We start from the raw sequence: 19,553 nt of genomic DNA on the forward strand, positions 1-19,553 counted from the left end.
TAAATTGTAAGAAAGACTACCCAACTATAACCCCAACCCCCACTGTGTGGAGGACAGTAGCAATTTAGGCAACAGATAAGTTAAACAATATAGAACCAGTGTCTAGTAAAAGTATACATACTTCATATAATTACAAATGTGAATGATAATGATTCAAAGATAAGCCCTCATAAAAAGACTGTCAACAGAAACTACTGTAGCAAGTTCACTCTTCACTCACTCACTTGAGTGTTACTTGCATAATGTCCTATAATGCAAACCACACTTCACACCCACAGGAGATGTTTACATTTCCTTCTTCTGCTGCATGTTTTTAAAGGTGTTGCATAGCGACAACTTAATTTGTAATTTTTGTGCTTTTTATACTCAGGTTTTAACAAGAAACATGGAGACTGCCATGCTCAACTAAAACATGTTCAGGCTTATCAGGATGAGAAAACAAAGCGACCTAACCAACATTGTATTGAATGAGAGCAGGGTGGAGAGCAACTGTAGTTCAGCAAAACCGATATTTAAATAAGAGAAGGGCAATTTCTCCTATGAAAGCAAATAGGCAGGTGCTCGAGCACTGGTTGTGGTTGGCTCTTATGTGAGCACCTGATGGAGGCACTGCATGCTACACAGGTCACAGGTTAAACTGCATGTTACACAGGGACTAGGGAGTCACTTGTAACATTGTCAAAGAAATTAGTGGTGAATTGTCAGATGTCATGAAAGCTGTGAAGAAGCTGTAAAGAACAGGTTCTGAGGTTCGATGGATTTCACACGAAACAGTGTTCTCACACATGGTGAAGTTATGTGTCTAGTCAGGAGTTTTTGCTTCTCCAAAACTGCACAGAGCTGGCTGACAATTTCAATGACTATGTGTGGGTTGTGAGCTGAACAGAATTTTAAAGTTCTATGCAAGTAAATATGAAAATAAAGAAAAAGCCTGCACACTTGTAGCCACGATGCAGGATTAATTTGGAAACCAACATTTCGAGCACGCAAGGTCTTCTTCATTCCCTGATATATAAAATACATTTACTTCTACTTTTACTTGTACTTGCACTTAAAAGCATGTCGTTTAGAATACTTAAGTATATTTAAACGTAATTACTTTTGTACTTCTACTCGAGTAACATTTTGACTGAGCTACTTTTACTTGTAGTGGAGTACATTTGACCATTAGTATCTTTGCATCTTGTACCTTTACTGATACTGGGGTTGAGTACTTCATCCACCACTGCCCGTTCAACTATCAAGGTGATAATAAGAATCTCTAAAAACCTGAGCTTTGAAATAAACAAATGAATAAACAAAAGAAAAAACAAGATAGTAGCCTAATAATAATAATAATAATAATAATAATAATAATAATAATAATAATACATTTCTTTGAATTCAGATTAATTTCGTCAATGACCTGTACAGAAGGATTATGCATTAATTAAAAGTAAAATAAATTCCTATTATCATAATATCTTTAATCAATACTGTAGTGTAGCCTATGCCACGTTTTATTCGAGTAATAGCCTATTGGTGGACTATGTCGCCACCTGGTGGTACATGTTGCAAATTGCTCTATACATTTAGGCCATTTGAAAATAGCCGATGCGATGTGACACCTTGTGAGCTTGTAGATCTGCAATTTTCAAAAGATTTTTATACATTTGAAACCTGTGAAGTGGGACATTCTGCATAATGAGTTCTTTCTACTTTTGGTACTTTAAGACCAGTACATTTTGATACCAATACTTTTGTACTTCTACCCAAGCACATTTTAATTCCGGACTTGTAATTGTAACAGAGTATCTGCATTGCGGTATTGATACTTTTACTTAAGTAAAACATGTGAGTACTTCTTCCATCACTGTTAGATGGTGGTAAATTAATGGGGTAAGATACTTCCTATGTAGTGTAGTTCTCTAGTTGGGATTCACTACACTTCCCACGATCCTTAGCGGTTTCTTGAGCTTGCGCACTACGTTCTCCACGGGCCTGTCTTGTTGTAGCGTTTGTTTGGTTTTGTTGTTGTTCACATAAAGGGAGGAAAAGAAGGATTTGGCGAAGTTAATAACACCACCTGTTCTTATCGCATGAGGTAAGCAGCAGTTAACACTCACTATGCTACCTTGTCTTTGACTTTCCTTGTGTGCTAACATGTTGTCTTCGTGGAAAAAAACACCAAAGTTGGTCGCCCAGCTAACTTAGCCACACAGACGCTAACCAGACACCAAAGCAGGGGTCTTCAACGTTTTTCAGGCCACGGACCCCTTGGCTGAGAGAGAGGTGAAGCGGGGACCCCCACTACATTGCATACAATTGTGTTGCAGATTAAACATTTTCATAGATTTCATAGATAGCTTCATTGACTATCATCAGTGTTGTGTAAATTCATGTTTTTGTTTAATTTCAGTCTGAAATTTCCAGACATTTCACCACTTAAACCTTCAATACTACGTACTTGGTTTGCTCCTCTTCCCCCCTACAATAAACCTATTTGCCGAAAATAGCCGATCTACAAACTCACAACATTGTGAGCTTGTAGATCTGCTATTTTTGTCTAATGTTCCTCAGAATAGAGATACTAGGGTTAATGTAAAAACAAATCCTATCACACAAAAAAATGGCGGACCCCCTATAGTAACTCTGAGGACCCCCTAGGAGTCCCGTACCCCCAGTTGAAGTCATGCTGTCTGTCGATTGAAGTCCAGTGTTGAGTGATCAGACAGACACTGTTCTGAGTGGACTGCATGTATCTACTTGGGGAGTTTCCTCGGTCTCGCCCCGTATCCCCAACATGTCATGTATATCTGGTTCTTAAATAGTCACTTCACTGTCATCTGGGTATCCCCCCCCCGGCAGCCCAGGCCCCATATACCAGCTCGCGTTATGTCAGGAATCTTTGTCAGGACAAATATTTGCACAAACACCATTCCATTAAGTGTATTGTACAAGGTTTTAACTGATTTGACATGATCACACCATTGTTTGTGACATGATCCTTCTAGACAGTATCAATATCTATCCTATGTCATTCTTGCTTTTATGAAAGTAAACAGCACCTCTGATATTTGGTTGTCTGTCTTCTTTGTAGTTCATTTAAGTATTTGATTGGCTTTGCTTGGTGTTCACATTCACAGTGGATGTTCACTGTATTGTTTTTTAGAATAAGTCTTGAACACATTTAAAACACAGACCGCACATTTGGTTAAGATATGAAAACTGTCAAAAGTTATATTTGTGTGTCATTAGGCAGGCAGACACCGAAGACTCCTCATGAGAGGTGTTTAATGGCACAGCCAAACATTGTAGCATTTAGTTTAATTAAATCATGTTGTTTTCTGGGATTTCTTTTATTGCTCTTTCATATTACAGCAACAGAAAATCTATGGGAGTGGTGAATCAGCACAAAATGGCCACTGAATATTGCACTTATGAAATAAGATGCTGATCTGTTGTCTGGTCAAGAAGGACATTCTGTAGGGACAGCAAGTGAAACATAGTGGTATTGTTCTAAAGCACAATGTTAATAGTTAGTTAGTAATGTGACACATATGTATGTCTGGACTACCTGCTAAGACCAGAAACAAGAACACCAATGGCATTCTCGGATGTCCTCAAGCCAGGGGTATATTTTCATTTTCAGAGCTGTTAGTGTAACGCCCAGGATTCAAACCTGTGTCTACTGCGTGGAAAGCCAACATCTTAACCACTAGCCTAAAGGGGAATTCCCCCTTGACCGGGGAAGATATTAGGCTTTTGGTCATCAGGCAGAGGCTGTGGGCTACTACTGCTTCATTAGCACTACAACATAAAGTTGCCGATATAAGTTCAGTTATTTAAGCTTACTTACAAATCTCAGAGCTCAGAATTTGTGTGCTCTGACAACAACAACAACAACAACAACAACAACAACAACAGCATTTTGACTGGAGGAGTGACAGTGAAATAAAACTATAAATGATGAAATAAAACTATACATGATTTCTTTACATTTGTATAATATTATTATTAAATCAAACAGTAGAAACGATCAACAAAGAGTAGAGGTTTTTCTTTATACTTGGTGGTATTGCTTGCTGCCTGAAAATAAGTGGTTTTCAAGCTGATAACGTGAAGTGTCTCCTGTTGCTTTTCTTGTGCTTTGTGGTGACAGGTTACTGAGTGAGCCCCTCTCTGCCATGAGAACTGACCACCAGGTCACCAGCCCCCCCTCCTTCTGCAGTTGATGGATCTGCTGCTGGCCCAGAGATGACAGACAGCGTCAGGGCCTTCCTCCGCAATGTTGCGACGGTCAGCAAACACACCCCATCCTCACCTCACACACAAGTGAAACAAAGTGACACACTGGACAGGATCATTGATATGTTCTCTGGCACGATTGTGTCTTTTCTTATGTATCTTATGTATTTATTCTTTATATATTTTTCCATTATCATTATTATGTTGCCAATACCTAACGTCGGTATGACAGGACTGACCGTGGGTAGCTACTGGGAGGTAAGTTGGGGCTTGATCAACCCCGGCTGGGTCACCTGGGCGAGGGTGTATGTTGCGAGACGAGACCCGAAACACCCGTCGACCCCAAGGTCCAACACTGATGATACGTCCCAAGTGCATCCACGTGGTGTTTTTATTTATTTATTATGTTGCCAATGCCTAGTGTTAATCAGGTTGTATACATGTATTTACTCAATACTCTCTTTGCATAAAGTAAGCAGGTTAATAGGCATGTAAAGCTTCATTGGGCCAAGGTGGGAATGAATGTGTCAGATTGACTTAATGTGTTACGTTTTGTTCTATGAACAACAACACTGCTTCATAAGAGCAATGTTGGCTTAACTAAGAGATTTGCTGAGAGAGAAAAATAAAATGTTACATGCATACAGTAGATCCTTAACAATAGCCTAAGTAAAGTTCACGTTCTCTTAATGACCTTTACTTTCTTTTCCATGTAGAGACAAGACCGATAATGTATAGTTGATAATATATGCGTGTTAAAAAAAAATTGGGTGAATCTCTCATACCAACATTGTTGTTGTGAAGCAATTTGTTAGTGATCTACCGGTATAACTAATTAGGTAACCAAAGCAGTGGGCAATTTACAGTAACATTAAGCTCATCTATTCATGGACGTATTGATCTGTAAAATCTTCACCAATCGATTGATTGATTGATTGATTGATTGAATACCTTTTACAGTTTTACATTTTGCAAAAGGTACAGTTATACAATAATGCTAAAAGGATGACACAAAAAGCCCTGACTGCTTGTTTCCATTGTGGTCCTGTGTATTCAATTCATCAAGGACAATAAGAACAAAACTACTTCACAGAAACTATTTTGGTGTAACTAAGTGATTTGCTGAAAAATATATTTTGTACATGCATAGATTATCAATTACAATGCAATTTCCTGGTTTTACACATACAAGATTGTGATCTAAATACTGACAGTCGGCTTAGTTGACATTTTCCAAGTAAAAATAATAAATTATATTGTCCCGACTGTATCCCGGGGAGGATTTCTGTTTTTCCCAAATAGATACTTTGTCATCTCCAAATGACTAGTCTCTGTGCAAATATTACATACTATACTGATACTATAGCAGTCATCTAATGTTACTTGGAAGAGACATTATACAGAACTTCTCCATAAAGTAGGCCATGGTGTGAATGACTATCTGCTGCCATTGCCTGATATGTTTTTAATTTGTTTGGTGCGCACTGTCACAAATAATAGTTGATGCCATTGTTTTGGTGCCTTGACCAATATTTTCTGTTCTATGCTTTTGAATTTAATAGTTAGTCTTTTACTGACCTACCACGCATACAGTACAAGGGTCCACCTGAAGCCCTTATTTTGAAACTTGCTAAATTGACAGGTTTCCATTTAACGCGGGAATGAGCACTGAAATCTATTTTTTCCCCTGCTCTTCAGGGGATCAAGGACTCCATTTTGGGGATTGGAACGATCTCTAAGCTGGATGCCCGCATCCAGCAAAAAAGGGAAGAGCAGCGGAGGAGAAGGGTCAGTGGAGCTTTGGCACAGAGACGGGCACAGAGCGAGGAACGCAAACCTGACAAGTATGTTGGGCACTAGTGTAGAACGAGCTGCATTGACCACTTGTGCTCTCTCACTCTGTCCTTCCACAAGTTAAGCTTAGTTTATACTGGCACAACGTTGTCTCTAGCCCAACAAGAACTGTTCTCGTCAGCCAGCAACACTGTCGTACTCTGTAGTTCAAAATTAGGCTTTAAGCTCTACCAAACTAGTGTGTTTTTCCTGCTTGATGACTTGTATGATATGCAATGCAGATGTTCATTATGGGTTGTTCTCTTATGTTCTTCTTTCTCAGTGAACCCAAATTAGCCAGTAGGATTTTTCAGTGCTGTGCGTGGAATGGAGGAGTGTTCTGGGTAAGCTATACTGCCTTTACATGCCTATATAATTTATTTCAACTTTGTATATACATTTATATGTTTTTGTGCGTAGGTGGGCGCACGTGTACAATGTACCGTATATGTTGACGCTTTTTACACTTACTACAAATTACTGCATGTGATAACATAGCACTCATGATATAAACCCCTCATTCACGGATGTTTTTAGGAACATATTGTTTTTTTAATTGCCACATTGTTATATAACTAGTGCATTCACTTGGTCTTTTGTGAATTAGAATCAGAACACATACTGCAACTAAATATATAATGAAACAACGACTTCTAAAAAACTGAGAAAATTGGAGAGTCAACTAGCTTACATGGAATGTTTTTTTTTAAAGTTGAATGAAGAGTAACTAATATAGCATTTCATGATTTTCTCCTCAGCTCAGTCTGTTTCTCTTCTATCGGGTGTTTATCCCACTGCTGCAGTCTCTCACAGCACGAATCATTGGTATGTACTACGCCTGCTAGCAGATCTCAGGGGTGTATTATTTACATGACTACGACAGCGTGACATCAGTGATGTTTGTCTTTCTTCCAGGTGACCCGTCCCTCCATGGCAGTGTGTGGTCCTGGTTGGAGTTCATCCTCACCTCAGTGTTCAGTGCTCTCTGGGTGCTTCCTCTGTTTGTTCTCAGCAAGATAGTCAATGCCATCTGGTTCCAGGTCAGGTTCCTGGTTATGCTGCCCTTTGATGATGATCATCACTGGAATCAAAAATGAGATTTATTTGACAATAATAAATAAATAATAAATGTCAAATCACAGTGTTGGTATTGTGCGTTCTTCTCTCATCTTAGGACATAGCTGACCTGGCGTTTGAGGTGTCTGGCCGTAAGGCCCAGCCCTTCCCGAGCGTCAGCAAGATCATTGCAGATATGCTCTTTAATCTACTACTCCAGGCTCTCTTCCTCATTCAGGTACTGCCCTTATCTGTGAAAACTATTTACCTACCATATTGTATCATTGATGCAATTAACTAAAATGCTCTAATCACAATCAGTACATTTGCACATAAAATATTTTTTTCTTGAAGAATTGCTCACACACAAAAACATGCAAACTTTGAAACGGCAAAAAGAAATAATATACAAATTGTTGTGGTGCTACAGGGCATGATTGTTAGCCTCTTCCCCATTGATGCCATTGGACAGATGGTTAGCCTCCTCCACATGTCTCTGCTCTACTCCCTATACTGCTTCGAGTATCGCTGGTTCAACCATGGTAAGATGCTCCTTTCACTCCCAAACAAAAGATCCCGTCCCATCGTGTCACTCCAAGAGCATGTCATAAATCTGCATTTGCCGTGCACATCTTTCAGGCATCGAGATGCACCAGAGACTGTCCAACATAGAGAGGAACTGGCCCTACTATTTTGGCTTTGGTTTGCCCATGGCTCTATTGACAGCCCTCCCATCCTCATATATTATCAGGTATGAGATCAAAAACATTCCAGACCCTCCAACAGAGGTCAGAGGACATCCAAATAATTGTTTTCAATTAACACCCATTATTTTTTCCTTAATGTGTTTGTTTTTTTCCTTCCCAGTGGCTGCTTGTTCTCCATCCTATTCCCTCTGTTCATCATTAGCGCTAATGAGGCCAAGACCCCAACAAAGCTGTAGTGAGTATATGTGTATATATGTTAACAGTATATGTATAATAATAATACAAAATATATAAAGGTTTCTTTGTCATCAGTCACTGGTCTTAATGGGGTGTTCCCGTATTGCAGCCATTTCCAGCTGCGTCTGTTTTCCTTGGTGGTGCTGATCAGCAACAAACTGTTCCACAAGACTGTTCACCTGCAGTCCTCCATGACCTCATCAGCTTCTACAGAGAAGCTACCGTCACCTCACGCCTCCCCGACCCGTCAGAGACCCCTGCCCTCCCAGTGACGTCCCTCTCCTTCTACGCTCTAGGAGGAGACAGGGAAGCAACTTAGAAGCTGCTTTCCATGATGGAGGAAGGAAAAAAAGAAAGCAGTTTGGCGAGAAAGATTTATCTTAAAGAAGATAACGTTTGTCTTTTGGTTAAGGAGAAGGGTTTACACATTTAAACTAATCTTTGGCCCTTTGGTTATTCATTTGGAGCATCCTTTCTTCAGCTATATTTTTTAATGTGAATGAAGTTTGTGATTGACTGTCCTGTGCCTCACACTCAAAACACATGTATGCTATGTTTTTGTTTTGTTTAAATTTGTCTTCAGTTGTATTTTTATGTATGATGTGCCATTTGAGTGTCACTCTAATCAAGCACAGTACAAGAAGTCTTGTCCATGCTGATGTAACTACAAAAGTTACATGATATGCTGTAGTAGGGGCTTGTTTGCATTCAGAAGCAAAGCACAGATTTTGTCTCGTTACATTTGCTTTTTTTATGTTGCAAGTGACGTTCCTTAAAGTGAATGCTTTCTTGCATATGAAGATCTGTTTCTCTGTCACATCACACACAGCACCCATGCGATTCCTTCTGTCAAAGTTCCCGAAAGGATCTGGTGCAGTAAAAAAGGGAGGCTTTTTAAAATTCTAGTAAGTGCTTTGTTTTTAGTGGAACTTTACATGTCAGCAAAGTAACTGATAAGCGTAGCATAAAAAGGAAAGGTAACCTTGCTAACGGAATTCAAATATTTGAATCACCTTTTGTATATGATAAGAAAAGAGGTGCCTGATATTAATACGAAGAAAACAAACGTTGACTCCACTCTGTGTATAACAGTTTGGCATTTCTAACAAGTAATTGGGGAAAAGAACAAGTCAAGGGAAACGCTAATCTTTTTATTTGGTGTGTATTAGGTAGGTGAAGCTACAGACTGCTGCTGGGTCAAATGACACTGCCAAACTGCTTCATCTACATTGTGTTGAATTCACACACTGAGCTGTACAGTATAAAAAGATGTCAATTTATGCATACTTTTCAAGGAATATGCATACCTTAAGTACTCATTTTAGGTTTCCCCAGAAGCAGAAACATATACAGACCATGGGCCTCTTGTTGTTTGTGCTGTATATAATGAAATTATGCTCTGAATGTTCAACCAGATTCCCCCACAATGAGGTAACATCACCAAACCTTTCTGCTACAGTCATGTAGCTCATGGCCATGGGAAGGGGCCATGTTTTTCAAACGGTATGTAATTATTGTAAGAAGTGCATAGTGTTTGTGCAGACTGATATTTGTGAGTGAGGTTTTGTAAAAGTAATACGTCTAATTTCAATAAAAATTGGTCAGTATTCAACATTTTCAGCTTGTGTAATTTCAATGCTCAAATCATTATTGAGAGATGAATGGATGGACACTAATGAAAATGCATTTGTAGCCCACATGGCTTGAAGGGTACTGAAACATAATATTAAAAGTATTAATCTGCATCATTACGTAATAGTTTATAAATAAATGCATTCCTGCATTATTCAATTCAACGTATAGGCCTACATTGCAGTGGTTCTCAAAGTGTTTTAAATTCAGGCACAAATTTGACAAAGCAACTTTCACTCGTATTTGAGTGTCCAGGAGTATCTACTCTGATTCAAGTACTGAGGTTGAGTACTTTTTCCACCACTGTATTTAATTTAGTCCAGTGGGACTAGACCAGTGGTTCTCAACCTTTTCAGGCTGTGACCCCCCAAAATAATCATATTTCAACTGGGCCCCCCACCCCCACTGACAAGCACATGGAATTGTAGAATTTGAGGCATTACGTTTAGTTTGACTCGGTTCCATGAAGATAGCTGATATTCAATTAGCTATTTTCACAAGTTTTGCCTATTATTTGACAAATTGGTCAATGTTTGACCAGTTTTTATAGTATAGTTTGTTGATTACATTTCATGCAGTAATGGTCTTTTTTCAATTCATTTCTTTTCTTATTTTATTTTATTTTTTAGGTATTAAAAAGGTCTTAAAAGTCCTTAAATTGTCACTTCACTGTCATCTGGGGACCCCCCACAGGTTGAGAACCACTGGACTAGACTACGGTAGATAAAATCCTTATTTTTAACTCTGATAAAATCCCAGGTGAATAGGAATAATCATTCTCACTCGAACCACCAGAGGGCGTCGTAGTGACTTGACTCCATGCTATGCTAAAGTAAGGACACGTCACACCAACAGCGCCAAAAGCCAGGGAATCTCCGCATGTTTGGAACACGACTTGAGTGATTAGCCAAGGAGCCAATCACGGTCGTGCAGCGTCGCACTTTAACAGCAATCAGCCAATCGGCGCTCTACATAGGGCTGCTTGAGGGCGGGACTAGTGTACGCCCAGAGTTGTGTGTGTGTGAAAAAGTGGTGAGAGAGACAGGAGCGGAGTGGGTGAGTGTCACTGGACATAAACTGCTCTCATATCTGTGCGCTGTAGCGGGGTAAATCATCAATCAATGCTTTTAATTCTCATTATGGCTCTATGTTTGTGGGATTTAATTAGTTATTGGGGTTCGTACTAAAGAACACAGGAGAAGAAGTGGCTGAGACTAGGCCTCCATTCATTTAGATTGCAGCTAGCCAGCAGTGTTGCCATGTCCGCTTATTATAAGCGACTTTGGGCTTGATTTTCTGTAAAGTTGCTTGTAAATATTGGTGGTTGCATTTTTTTGGGCTTGTTTCTAAAGTGAAGTTGTTGCTTATTTGGGCTTGTTTCCTACATGTTATTTCAACCAGTGGTTCTCATACATTTTCTATGGCAAGGAAACCCCCAAATTAATATTATCCATCCCCCCCCGTCTGAAAATATTCTGTGCCAGGGATCCTCATACAAGATTTACGTTGTTAAAATATTCCAAATTTTCCTCCCCCCTATTTTCAAATAGCCGACGTGTTTCAAGTTCTCATGATGTGGCCCTAGTCTCTTCTTTTGGGCTTGTTTTCATAGACCTGGTTGCGTATTTCTCTCTCCAAAACCTGGCAACACTGCTAGCTAGGTTCAGCTAACCGTTAACATTGAATGGAACCAGACACAACTCACACATCATCACATTAAAAGCCACATTAAATACAGGCTAACGATGATTAGAGTTGCAAACACAATAGTTTAGCGCTAATGGTGCATTCATATTTAATGTACATAACTAAGTGTACTATAGCCTATATAACGTCACTGCGGGTGTTTTCATTGCTCTTATTGATTCTTGCCAGGTTTAGCAAACCTCCTACACATCTAACGTAATAAGGTTAGCTCTCATGCTATCCTTAAAGTTTAAATCATATCATAATGTCTTACATGTGAGAGAGTGTCATTCTTGCACACTAGAGTGGTTCTAGACGAGACACTTCCGGGTTGGTTGCCCACCGCCACAACAAAGTGCGTGGCCTTATCTGGTTGGACTTGACCTAAAGTTTACCTTCTCCATCCCAGGATTTAGTTTCTTATCAAATATCAACACATTTTGTCATGCATTTGTTATTTTTAGACTTGACTCTTAATTCAGCGCTGACTGAGGATTTTAATGTGTTTTATTGTGTTTTTCCATTGTAGGTAGTGTATGGATAGCTGTCCCTAACATTGTCAGAATGACTAAGTTGGGGTTCCTGCGTTTGTCCTATGAGAAACAGGACACACTGCTGAAGCTGCTCATTCTGTCTATGGCCGCTATCCTCTGTGAGTGCTCCCTCCACACATGAAGCACCAAACTCAACTTTTTCATGTCAAGGACCCCCAAATTAACATGTATTTATTAAAAAGTAGCAGGTATACAAGCTCACAACGTGTTGCATCGCGACTGTTTGTTAAAGTGGTTAAACTGATTTTTTAATGCTATATTCATACATTTTGCTGGGGACCCCCTGGAACCCCCTCAAGGACCCTTGGGGGTCCCTGAACCCCACTTTGAGAACCACTGCACTGAACCGAATTTAGGTTATGCCAACCTACACGATGCACCAGTGTATAAGTCAAATTCAGAATGATTTATATTATGCTTTTCTTTTCCCTTTTTCTAGCCTTTTCCACCAGATTGTTCTCTGTATTGAGGTTTGAAAGTGTCATCCATGAGTTTGATCCGTAAGTCTTTTAATTTCATTGAAGAATATGTAATGACATACTGAGTTTTCCCCTATGTGGTGCTTAAATGTACATACTGTATCCTCAGATATTTCAACTACCGGACCACCCGCTTCCTAACGGAGGAGGGCTTCTACAAGTTCCACAACTGGTTTGATGACAGGGCATGGTATCCTCTGGGCAGAATCATTGGTGGCACCATCTACCCAGGTACGAATGCTCAATAAACACTTCAAATTACAGTTACTTTGGTCTGGTTGCTTTGTTTCTTTATTTTATTATTATTATTCTTGCTTCATGATCATTTACTGTGGTACAAAGGAGTAGCATGTCTTGGGTGCAGTTAGGATGTGGGATGTCCATCAAGTGTGCGGCTAACACTTGGACTATGACAACAGCAAGCTTACATCCTCTCTTGTGTCTACCTCAACAGGTCTGATGGTCACCTCCGCTGCCCTTTACCATGTACTACACTTTTTCCACATCACAATTGACATCCGCAACGTCTGTGTTTTCCTGGCTCCCCTCTTCTCCTCCTTCACTGCCATCGTCACATACCACTTCACCAAAGAACTTAAGGTACTCTAGATAATAGACAAGTTTAAAGGAACTGTCATAGCATTGCTGGCTGTGAATGACTGTGACATACTGTACACATCTTTCTTAACTTTGTTCTGGTACTCCCCTGGACTTCTCTATACTCAGGATGCAGGTGCTGGACTTCTAGCTGCTGCCATGATAGCAATCGTGCCTGGTTATATTTCCCGTTCAGTTGCTGGTTCTTATGACAATGAAGGTACAGCCCTTTGCATATTATTCATTGTCTAATGGGAGATAAATACAGTGTTAGCCATGATAGATTAACTTATTTTCATGCTACTTTGCTCTTACACCTAGGCATTGCCATCTTTTGCATGTTGTTGACCTACTACATGTGGATCAAGTCTGTCAAGACGGGTTCAGTGTACTGGTCATCCATCTGCGCCCTGGCCTACTTCTACATGGTCAGCAACTATCTACATGGCAATACAAGAGAACCAATGATTCATTGAGCTGTTTTTACAAAGCGTGTCTGGGCTTCAATCACACTTATCGGAGGGGTGTATTTGTGCGTTCACAGGTGTCCTCCTGGGGTGGCTATGTGTTCCTGATAAACCTCATCCCCCTCCATGTGTTGGTCCTGATGCTCACAGGCCGATTCTCTCACCGCATCTACGTTGCATACTGCACTGTGTACTGCCTTGGCACCATCCTCTCCATGCAGATCTCTTTTGTCGGGTTCCAGGTAAAAACAGCCGTGTTATCCTTGATAAATGCACATCCTACTACAATATCATACTTAAGACCTCTCAAAATAAATTGGTTATGTTGATCCTTAATCTCATCTATCTAATCTAATCTCAACTCCTCTCCTCCCTGCCCACATACATGTATTTTGTTGTTTGCATATTTAATCCCACTGTATTCCCTTCACAACACGCGACCTCCGCGACGTGAGCTTGTAGGTCGGCTATTTTCAGCGTGTAACACTGTTGTGCGACAAAGTATGAATTGGGCTTAAAGGAGTCATTGGGTTCAGCTTTGTTCTGTGATGTACTGTACAACCCTGCTCACCCTGTCCTCTTGTCACACTTGCAGCCAGTGCAGTCGTCAGAACACATGGCTGCCTTCGGTGTGTTCGGCTTGTGTCAGATCCATGCCTTTGTCGACTACCTGCGCAGCAAGCTCAATGCCCAGCAGTTTGAGGTCCTGTTTAAGAGCGTCATCTCCCTGGTGGGCTTCATCCTGCTGTCTGTGGGAACCGTTCTCATGTTGACTGGTAAGAAGCCCCAGTGTCAACCCCAGGAGAACATAGTGTGTGCCACCCAGTTACTTGCAGATATTCTAGCATAATGAAGCTGATTCTGTCTTTTCTGTTCTGTTGACGATTGCACAGCTAAATACAGCATGTGGCTACTCGGATGAAAGGCAAATAATAATAATAATGCAGCTGTGCAAGTGTACTTCACTGATGTGTTCTTATAAGCTTATTTCCCTCTGGGTTCTTCTTGGGTAATGGAGGTGCTTCCTCTTTTGTAATTGCTGACCCCCATGTCTCATGTTTTAGGCAAGATCTCACCATGGACTGGTCGCTTCTACTCACTGTTGGACCCGTCCTATGCCAAGAACAACATCCCCATCATTGCCTCTGTCTCTGAGCACCAGCCCACCACCTGGTCCTCTTACTACTTTGATCTGCAACTGCTGGTTTTCATGTTCCCAGGTAAGTAGATCAGACTCATGCAATTAGACTTGAGGCACAATTAATCTCTTGTTGGTGTAAGTAACCAATATTGACTATTAATTGATACTTTTAATTGATGATACTTTTATAAATATAAACATCATATATTAAAAACTTAAATTGTTTATTTTCATTTTATGACAGTGGGTCTGTACTACTGCTTCAACAACCTGTCTGATGCCAGGATCTTCATTATCATGTATGGAGTCACCAGCATGTACTTCTCAGCTGTCATGGTATGTTGTTGATATACAGTATATCTCTGCTGTCGGGCAGAAACAAGCAAAATATTAACTTTTCAGGAAATGAAAGAAACAATGTTTTTAGAACAACACAATACTGCCTCATCAAAGTTGGTGTGGTGACTTTATACATTGTCAGATACTTAAATGTGTCCTTATATTATCATAACTTTACCCAAATACAGCTCAAGTAGAGTTAGGATGTTTTTGACCATTAATGTGGAGATAGGGATTTTTTTCCATCTGACTTTGCCATTCTAAAACTCACACACAGAGGTAAAAGGTGTTCAATAGCACTGATTTTGTTTAAAAAAAACGGAAATGGTGTTGGCTGATTTCTGCCCGACAGCGACAAATATACTTTTTGATTGATTGAAATGCTTGAGGGCTTGCTTCCATTGTTGTTGCTATACTGTATGGAGGCATTAGGCAAACAGTCCCCAAACACAGCCTTTAAAGTACACCTGTGTTTCTTGACAATAGTCTTTAGCCAAGAGTTTGTTTGCTTTTAAGGCTGGTCCAACCTCAAGAACATGGCACTAAATGGCACCCAACACATGACTATGTAGCCACGTGTATCAAGTATAATTAATGAAGTCATTGAAGAAAGGTGTTTTTTGTGTATATGTGATAATAAAAACCTGTCAACAATCCATCTTTGTTCTTAGGTGCGTCTGATGCTGGTCCTGGCTCCAGTCATGTGCATATTATCGGGTATTGGCGTCTCACAGGTGCTGACCACCTACATGAAGAACCTGGATGTCAGCCGTTCAGACAAGAAGACAAAGAAGCAACAGGACGCTACTTACCCAATCAAAAATGAGGTGAGCAGAGAGTCCATCTTTGAAGGGTTTTATAGGACAATTTATTTGGACGGTTTGTGTCATTAGACATATGTCAAACATTATACAATTAGGTGCAGTGTACTAACAAGTGCAGTTGTTATAGATCAGAGAGAATTAAATTTGGAACCAGTATTCGTTTTATGATTCACATACTTTAGGACAAATATGAAGCGTTTTTGTCGAAACAAAGGGATTTATTGATATATTTTGTATTTGACAATAGTACTATTTGGTGCTACTGTGTTATCTGCTAGCTTGCATCATGTCAGTATAAATTGATGTTTCTCCTCCAGGTTGCCAGTGGGATGATTCTGGTCATGGCCTTCTTCCTCATTACTTACACCTTCCACTCTACCTGGGTGACCAGCGAGGCCTACTCCTCTCCCTCTATTGTACTGTCTGCCCGCGGCGGTGACGGCAGCCGGATCATCTTTGACGACTTCCGAGAGGCCTACTACTGGCTCCGCCACAACACCCCAGAGGTTATAAAACAATCCTGTTGTTATCCGTTTAAAGGCGAAGTTGTTTGGGAGCTTGTGTTCTGACCATCCTCAACATCCCCAGTTTGATTCCGTCCGGAGACCTGTGTTGCATGTCTTTTTACCGCTCCCTACTTTCAGCTTCCCGTCTCTCTCTCTCTACGTTCTCCACGTTCTCCTATCTTAATGAAGTCCATGACCATGTTGGTCTATGAAAGAAATAATGATTATTAATTGCCATATAACTTCTAGTGAAGGAATAAATTAGGCTAAAATGAAAGACATAAATGTGCCGTAGTAGTGCACACCCTAGTGAATGGATTTACTGTAGTTTCGAGTATAATGTTTGGAGAGGTGTGAAAAACTGTGTGTTAATCAAAGTCTGTCATTTTAGTTATGATCTGACTTCAAAATGTCAGTCAATACAAAATGTTCTTTAGTCTGTGGATAGCTTGTTCTTCGTCAACATAAACATTGTATATAAAAACATGTATTCAGCTTTTGGGCGACAAATTTTATGTTTGTTCATTGATCATTTGCTGCTGTCCAAAATATGGTCTAATACTGGGTGTAATCCCAATACTTTTATACTGTGACTTGTGGCATAGTGAAAATGTTCTATTTTTTTTTTTCAGGATGCCAAAGTCATGTCATGGTGGGATTATGGTTATCAGATAACTGCCATGGCCAATCGAACTATCCTAGTGGACAACAACACGTGGAACAACACGCACATCTCCAGAGTAGGACAGGTGAGCTTGTCGACATAAGATGGAAGTAATAAGGGTAAGCGTGCCTTTCTTTGCACTACAATGTTTTACCTCCATTCCCTCTGTAGGCCATGGCGTCCACAGAGGAGCGGGCTTATGAGATCATGAGGGAGTTGGACGTCAGCTATGTCCTGGTCATCTTCGGAGGACTGACGGGCTACTCCTCAGACGGTATGTCAGACACCATGTAACTCTTAACATTGAGGTTTCAAATGCAGCATGTGTGTGTTGTCTATCAGTCCTTCTCTCCTCTCTTCCTTTGTGTCATTTCCAGTCTAATAAATCAGTAGCGCCATAAAATATTAAGCATAATATCTCCTAATGCTTGTTCTTGTTGTTCTTGGTATGATCCCTACTTAAGTTACGCTTAGAGACAGCGTCTTTACATAAGGTGTTTTTAATGAACTCATCCGTCTGCCTCCTTTAGATATCAATAAATTCCTTTGGATGGTGCGTATTGGGGGCAGCACAGACACAGGAAAGCACATCAAGGAACATGACTACTACACCCCCACCGGGGAGTTCAGAGTGGACCGGGAGGGCTCCCCCGTCCTGCTCAACTGCCTCATGTACAAGATGTGCTATTACCGCTTTGGACAGGTCTACACAGAAGCCAGTAAGTCACTGGAACGGCAGGTCCTGTTACCTGATACGAATTTAAAATATGAATAGTTATAGGTTAAACATTTTGTCTAGGATTTATACATGTTGATACCAGAACCCATATAGGAATTAATTAAAAGATAACCACACATCACCAACATAGAATGTAGCCAGTTTAGACAATTGACACCTTGCTTTTTCCTCCTTTGCTAGAGAAGGAAGGGCATATTGTCCTTAATGGCACTCGGAAATTCATATTTTAAACCTTGATCTGGTACAGAATCAGCTTGAAGCAGTGTTTTAATGCCTTACACTTGGTGAGTCATTAAAACAAAACATTGCACCAGAAATTGGTGCAATAGTAGCAGATATCACATTCTGATATACTGGTTAACATAACTAATTTTAACCAGTTAACCCATTCAATCCGGAACGCATATAAGACCCAGTAATAAACAGTGGTCCTGACAACCTATAGGGATTGACTGTAAGGTGTTAAACCATTCAATCCGGGAACACATCTGTGTCATTTTAGATTTTAGCTATAACCATTATTTTTTACTTTGGGCTATTCAAAAATAGCAGATATACAAGTTCATAGCACGGCTATGAGCTTGTAGATCTGCTATTTTTGAAAAATCTTGAACATTTGTGCAAATCTTTGAATACATATTTTTTTTTCAAACAGCTACAGTACATATAATTTTGTGGGTCCTTGACATGAAAACGTTTTAGAACCGCTGATATAGCAACAAAAGTTTTTCAGAAAACTGTTAGGATTTAGAAGAAATTTGTAGAATCAGCATCAGGTCTAAATGGGTTAACAAATAAGTTTACTATTCCATCTGAGATCAACTTTAATCCTGATGTCATCATCTGTTCTGCAGAGCGCCCACCTGGCTATGACCGAGTGAGAAATGCTGAGATTGGGAACAAAGACTTTGAACTGGACGTGCTGGAAGAGGCCTACACAACAGAGCACTGGCTGGTTAGGATATACAAGGTAACAATTGTCACTTTGTGACCATTTCTTATCTGCCTCTTAGTCTATCAAAGTTTCTCCTCATTGTCTTGACAAAGAAAAATGTCTCTGCTTGCATTCTTGCTCTGTTCCATCAAAAGGCTGTAAACTGTTTTATAGAAGCTCATTTTGTTTTAGCATTGTTGTAATACAATTCCTGTGTTCAACGTTACAGGTGAAAGACCTGGACAACCGAGGGCTGTCAAGGACATAAGAGCTTTCATCTGTCAGCAATCACACACCCCTTTTAGCACACAGCACTGAATGCCTTCCCCTGTGGTCAGCAGATGAGTGGGAAATGAATACTTTTTATACCTTATGTTGGGGAAAGTAAATCACAAAAGAGATTTTGTTTTGTGGATAATTTTTTGTTTTGTTATTTTGTTACAATGAATTGTCTCATCTGGGATCAGAGGGAGCTGGTGTGATAACATCCAAACTAATGTCAAGAGGTGTTATCTACAATCTTGTGGCCAAAAGAAAATGTTCAATTGAGAGAGCTTGGATTTGTACAATATGGTCAATAAAGTGGGATAAATGTGATAAAATGTTGACTGTTTGTATCTTCTGGTTGAGTTTTCTTTGTACCATTTCCGAGTTAATACAGATTTTTAAACCATCATAGTGGTGGGTTGTCAGTGACTTAATACATTGTGTAATGATGTGATTTCTTATTTAGTGTGGGGAACTGTCTTAATTTGAAGAGTTTTTTTTTTAAGTTAAAAAGCTCTAGTCTATATTCTAATAGTGATCATTGCTATAGAGCAGGGGTCTTCAACAGGGGGTTCGGGACATCTAGGACAGTGGTTCTCAACCTGTGGGTCCATACCCACTGCATCAAAAGTAATCAACATGCTATACCATAAAAACTGGTCAG

The 19,553-nt window shown here is 40.0% G+C and overlaps 2 protein-coding genes across 5 annotated transcripts; both read left to right on the forward strand.

The window, feature by feature from the left end:
• Positions 1–1,965: 1,965 nt before the first annotated feature.
• ei24 (EI24 autophagy associated transmembrane protein) lies at positions 1,966–9,672 on the forward strand. Its single transcript, XM_084074439.1, has 11 exons — positions 1,966–2,083; positions 4,142–4,278; positions 5,926–6,071; positions 6,344–6,404; positions 6,819–6,885; positions 6,976–7,100; positions 7,235–7,354; positions 7,547–7,658; positions 7,756–7,867; positions 7,984–8,058; positions 8,170–9,672. The coding sequence occupies exons 2-11, from the start codon at positions 4,237–4,239 to the stop codon at positions 8,330–8,332; spliced, it is 1,023 nt and encodes a 340-aa protein (XP_083930565.1). The 5' UTR covers positions 1,966–2,083; positions 4,142–4,236; the 3' UTR covers positions 8,333–9,672.
• A 975-nt stretch (positions 9,673–10,647) lies between these two features.
• On the forward strand, positions 10,648–19,235 carry stt3a (STT3 oligosaccharyltransferase complex catalytic subunit A). Of its 4 annotated transcripts, none has more exons than XM_084075041.1 (18): positions 10,648–10,754; positions 11,912–12,030; positions 12,372–12,432; positions 12,521–12,642; positions 12,866–13,011; positions 13,138–13,228; positions 13,330–13,436; positions 13,553–13,717; positions 14,071–14,251; positions 14,540–14,695; positions 14,861–14,952; positions 15,627–15,782; positions 16,097–16,285; positions 16,918–17,034; positions 17,121–17,223; positions 17,480–17,668; positions 18,543–18,658; positions 18,852–19,235. In XM_084075041.1, the coding sequence occupies exons 2-18, from the start codon at positions 11,943–11,945 to the stop codon at positions 18,888–18,890; spliced, it is 2,118 nt and encodes a 705-aa protein (XP_083931167.1). In that variant the 5' UTR covers positions 10,648–10,754; positions 11,912–11,942; the 3' UTR covers positions 18,891–19,235. The 4 variants fall into 4 exon arrangements, with proteins under 4 accessions (XP_083931167.1, XP_083931165.1, XP_083931166.1 ...); XM_084075039.1 differs by having other exon boundaries at positions 10,692–10,748; positions 11,908–12,030; XM_084075040.1 differs by having other exon boundaries at positions 10,714–10,798; positions 11,908–12,030.
• The last annotated feature ends 318 nt before the right edge of the window (positions 19,236–19,553 follow it).

This window comes from Gymnoscopelus microlampas (assembly GCF_963454915.1).
Source record: "Gymnoscopelus microlampas genome assembly, chromosome: 12".
In the NCBI taxonomy this organism is placed as follows: Eukaryota; Metazoa; Chordata; class Actinopteri; order Myctophiformes; family Myctophidae; genus Gymnoscopelus; species Gymnoscopelus microlampas.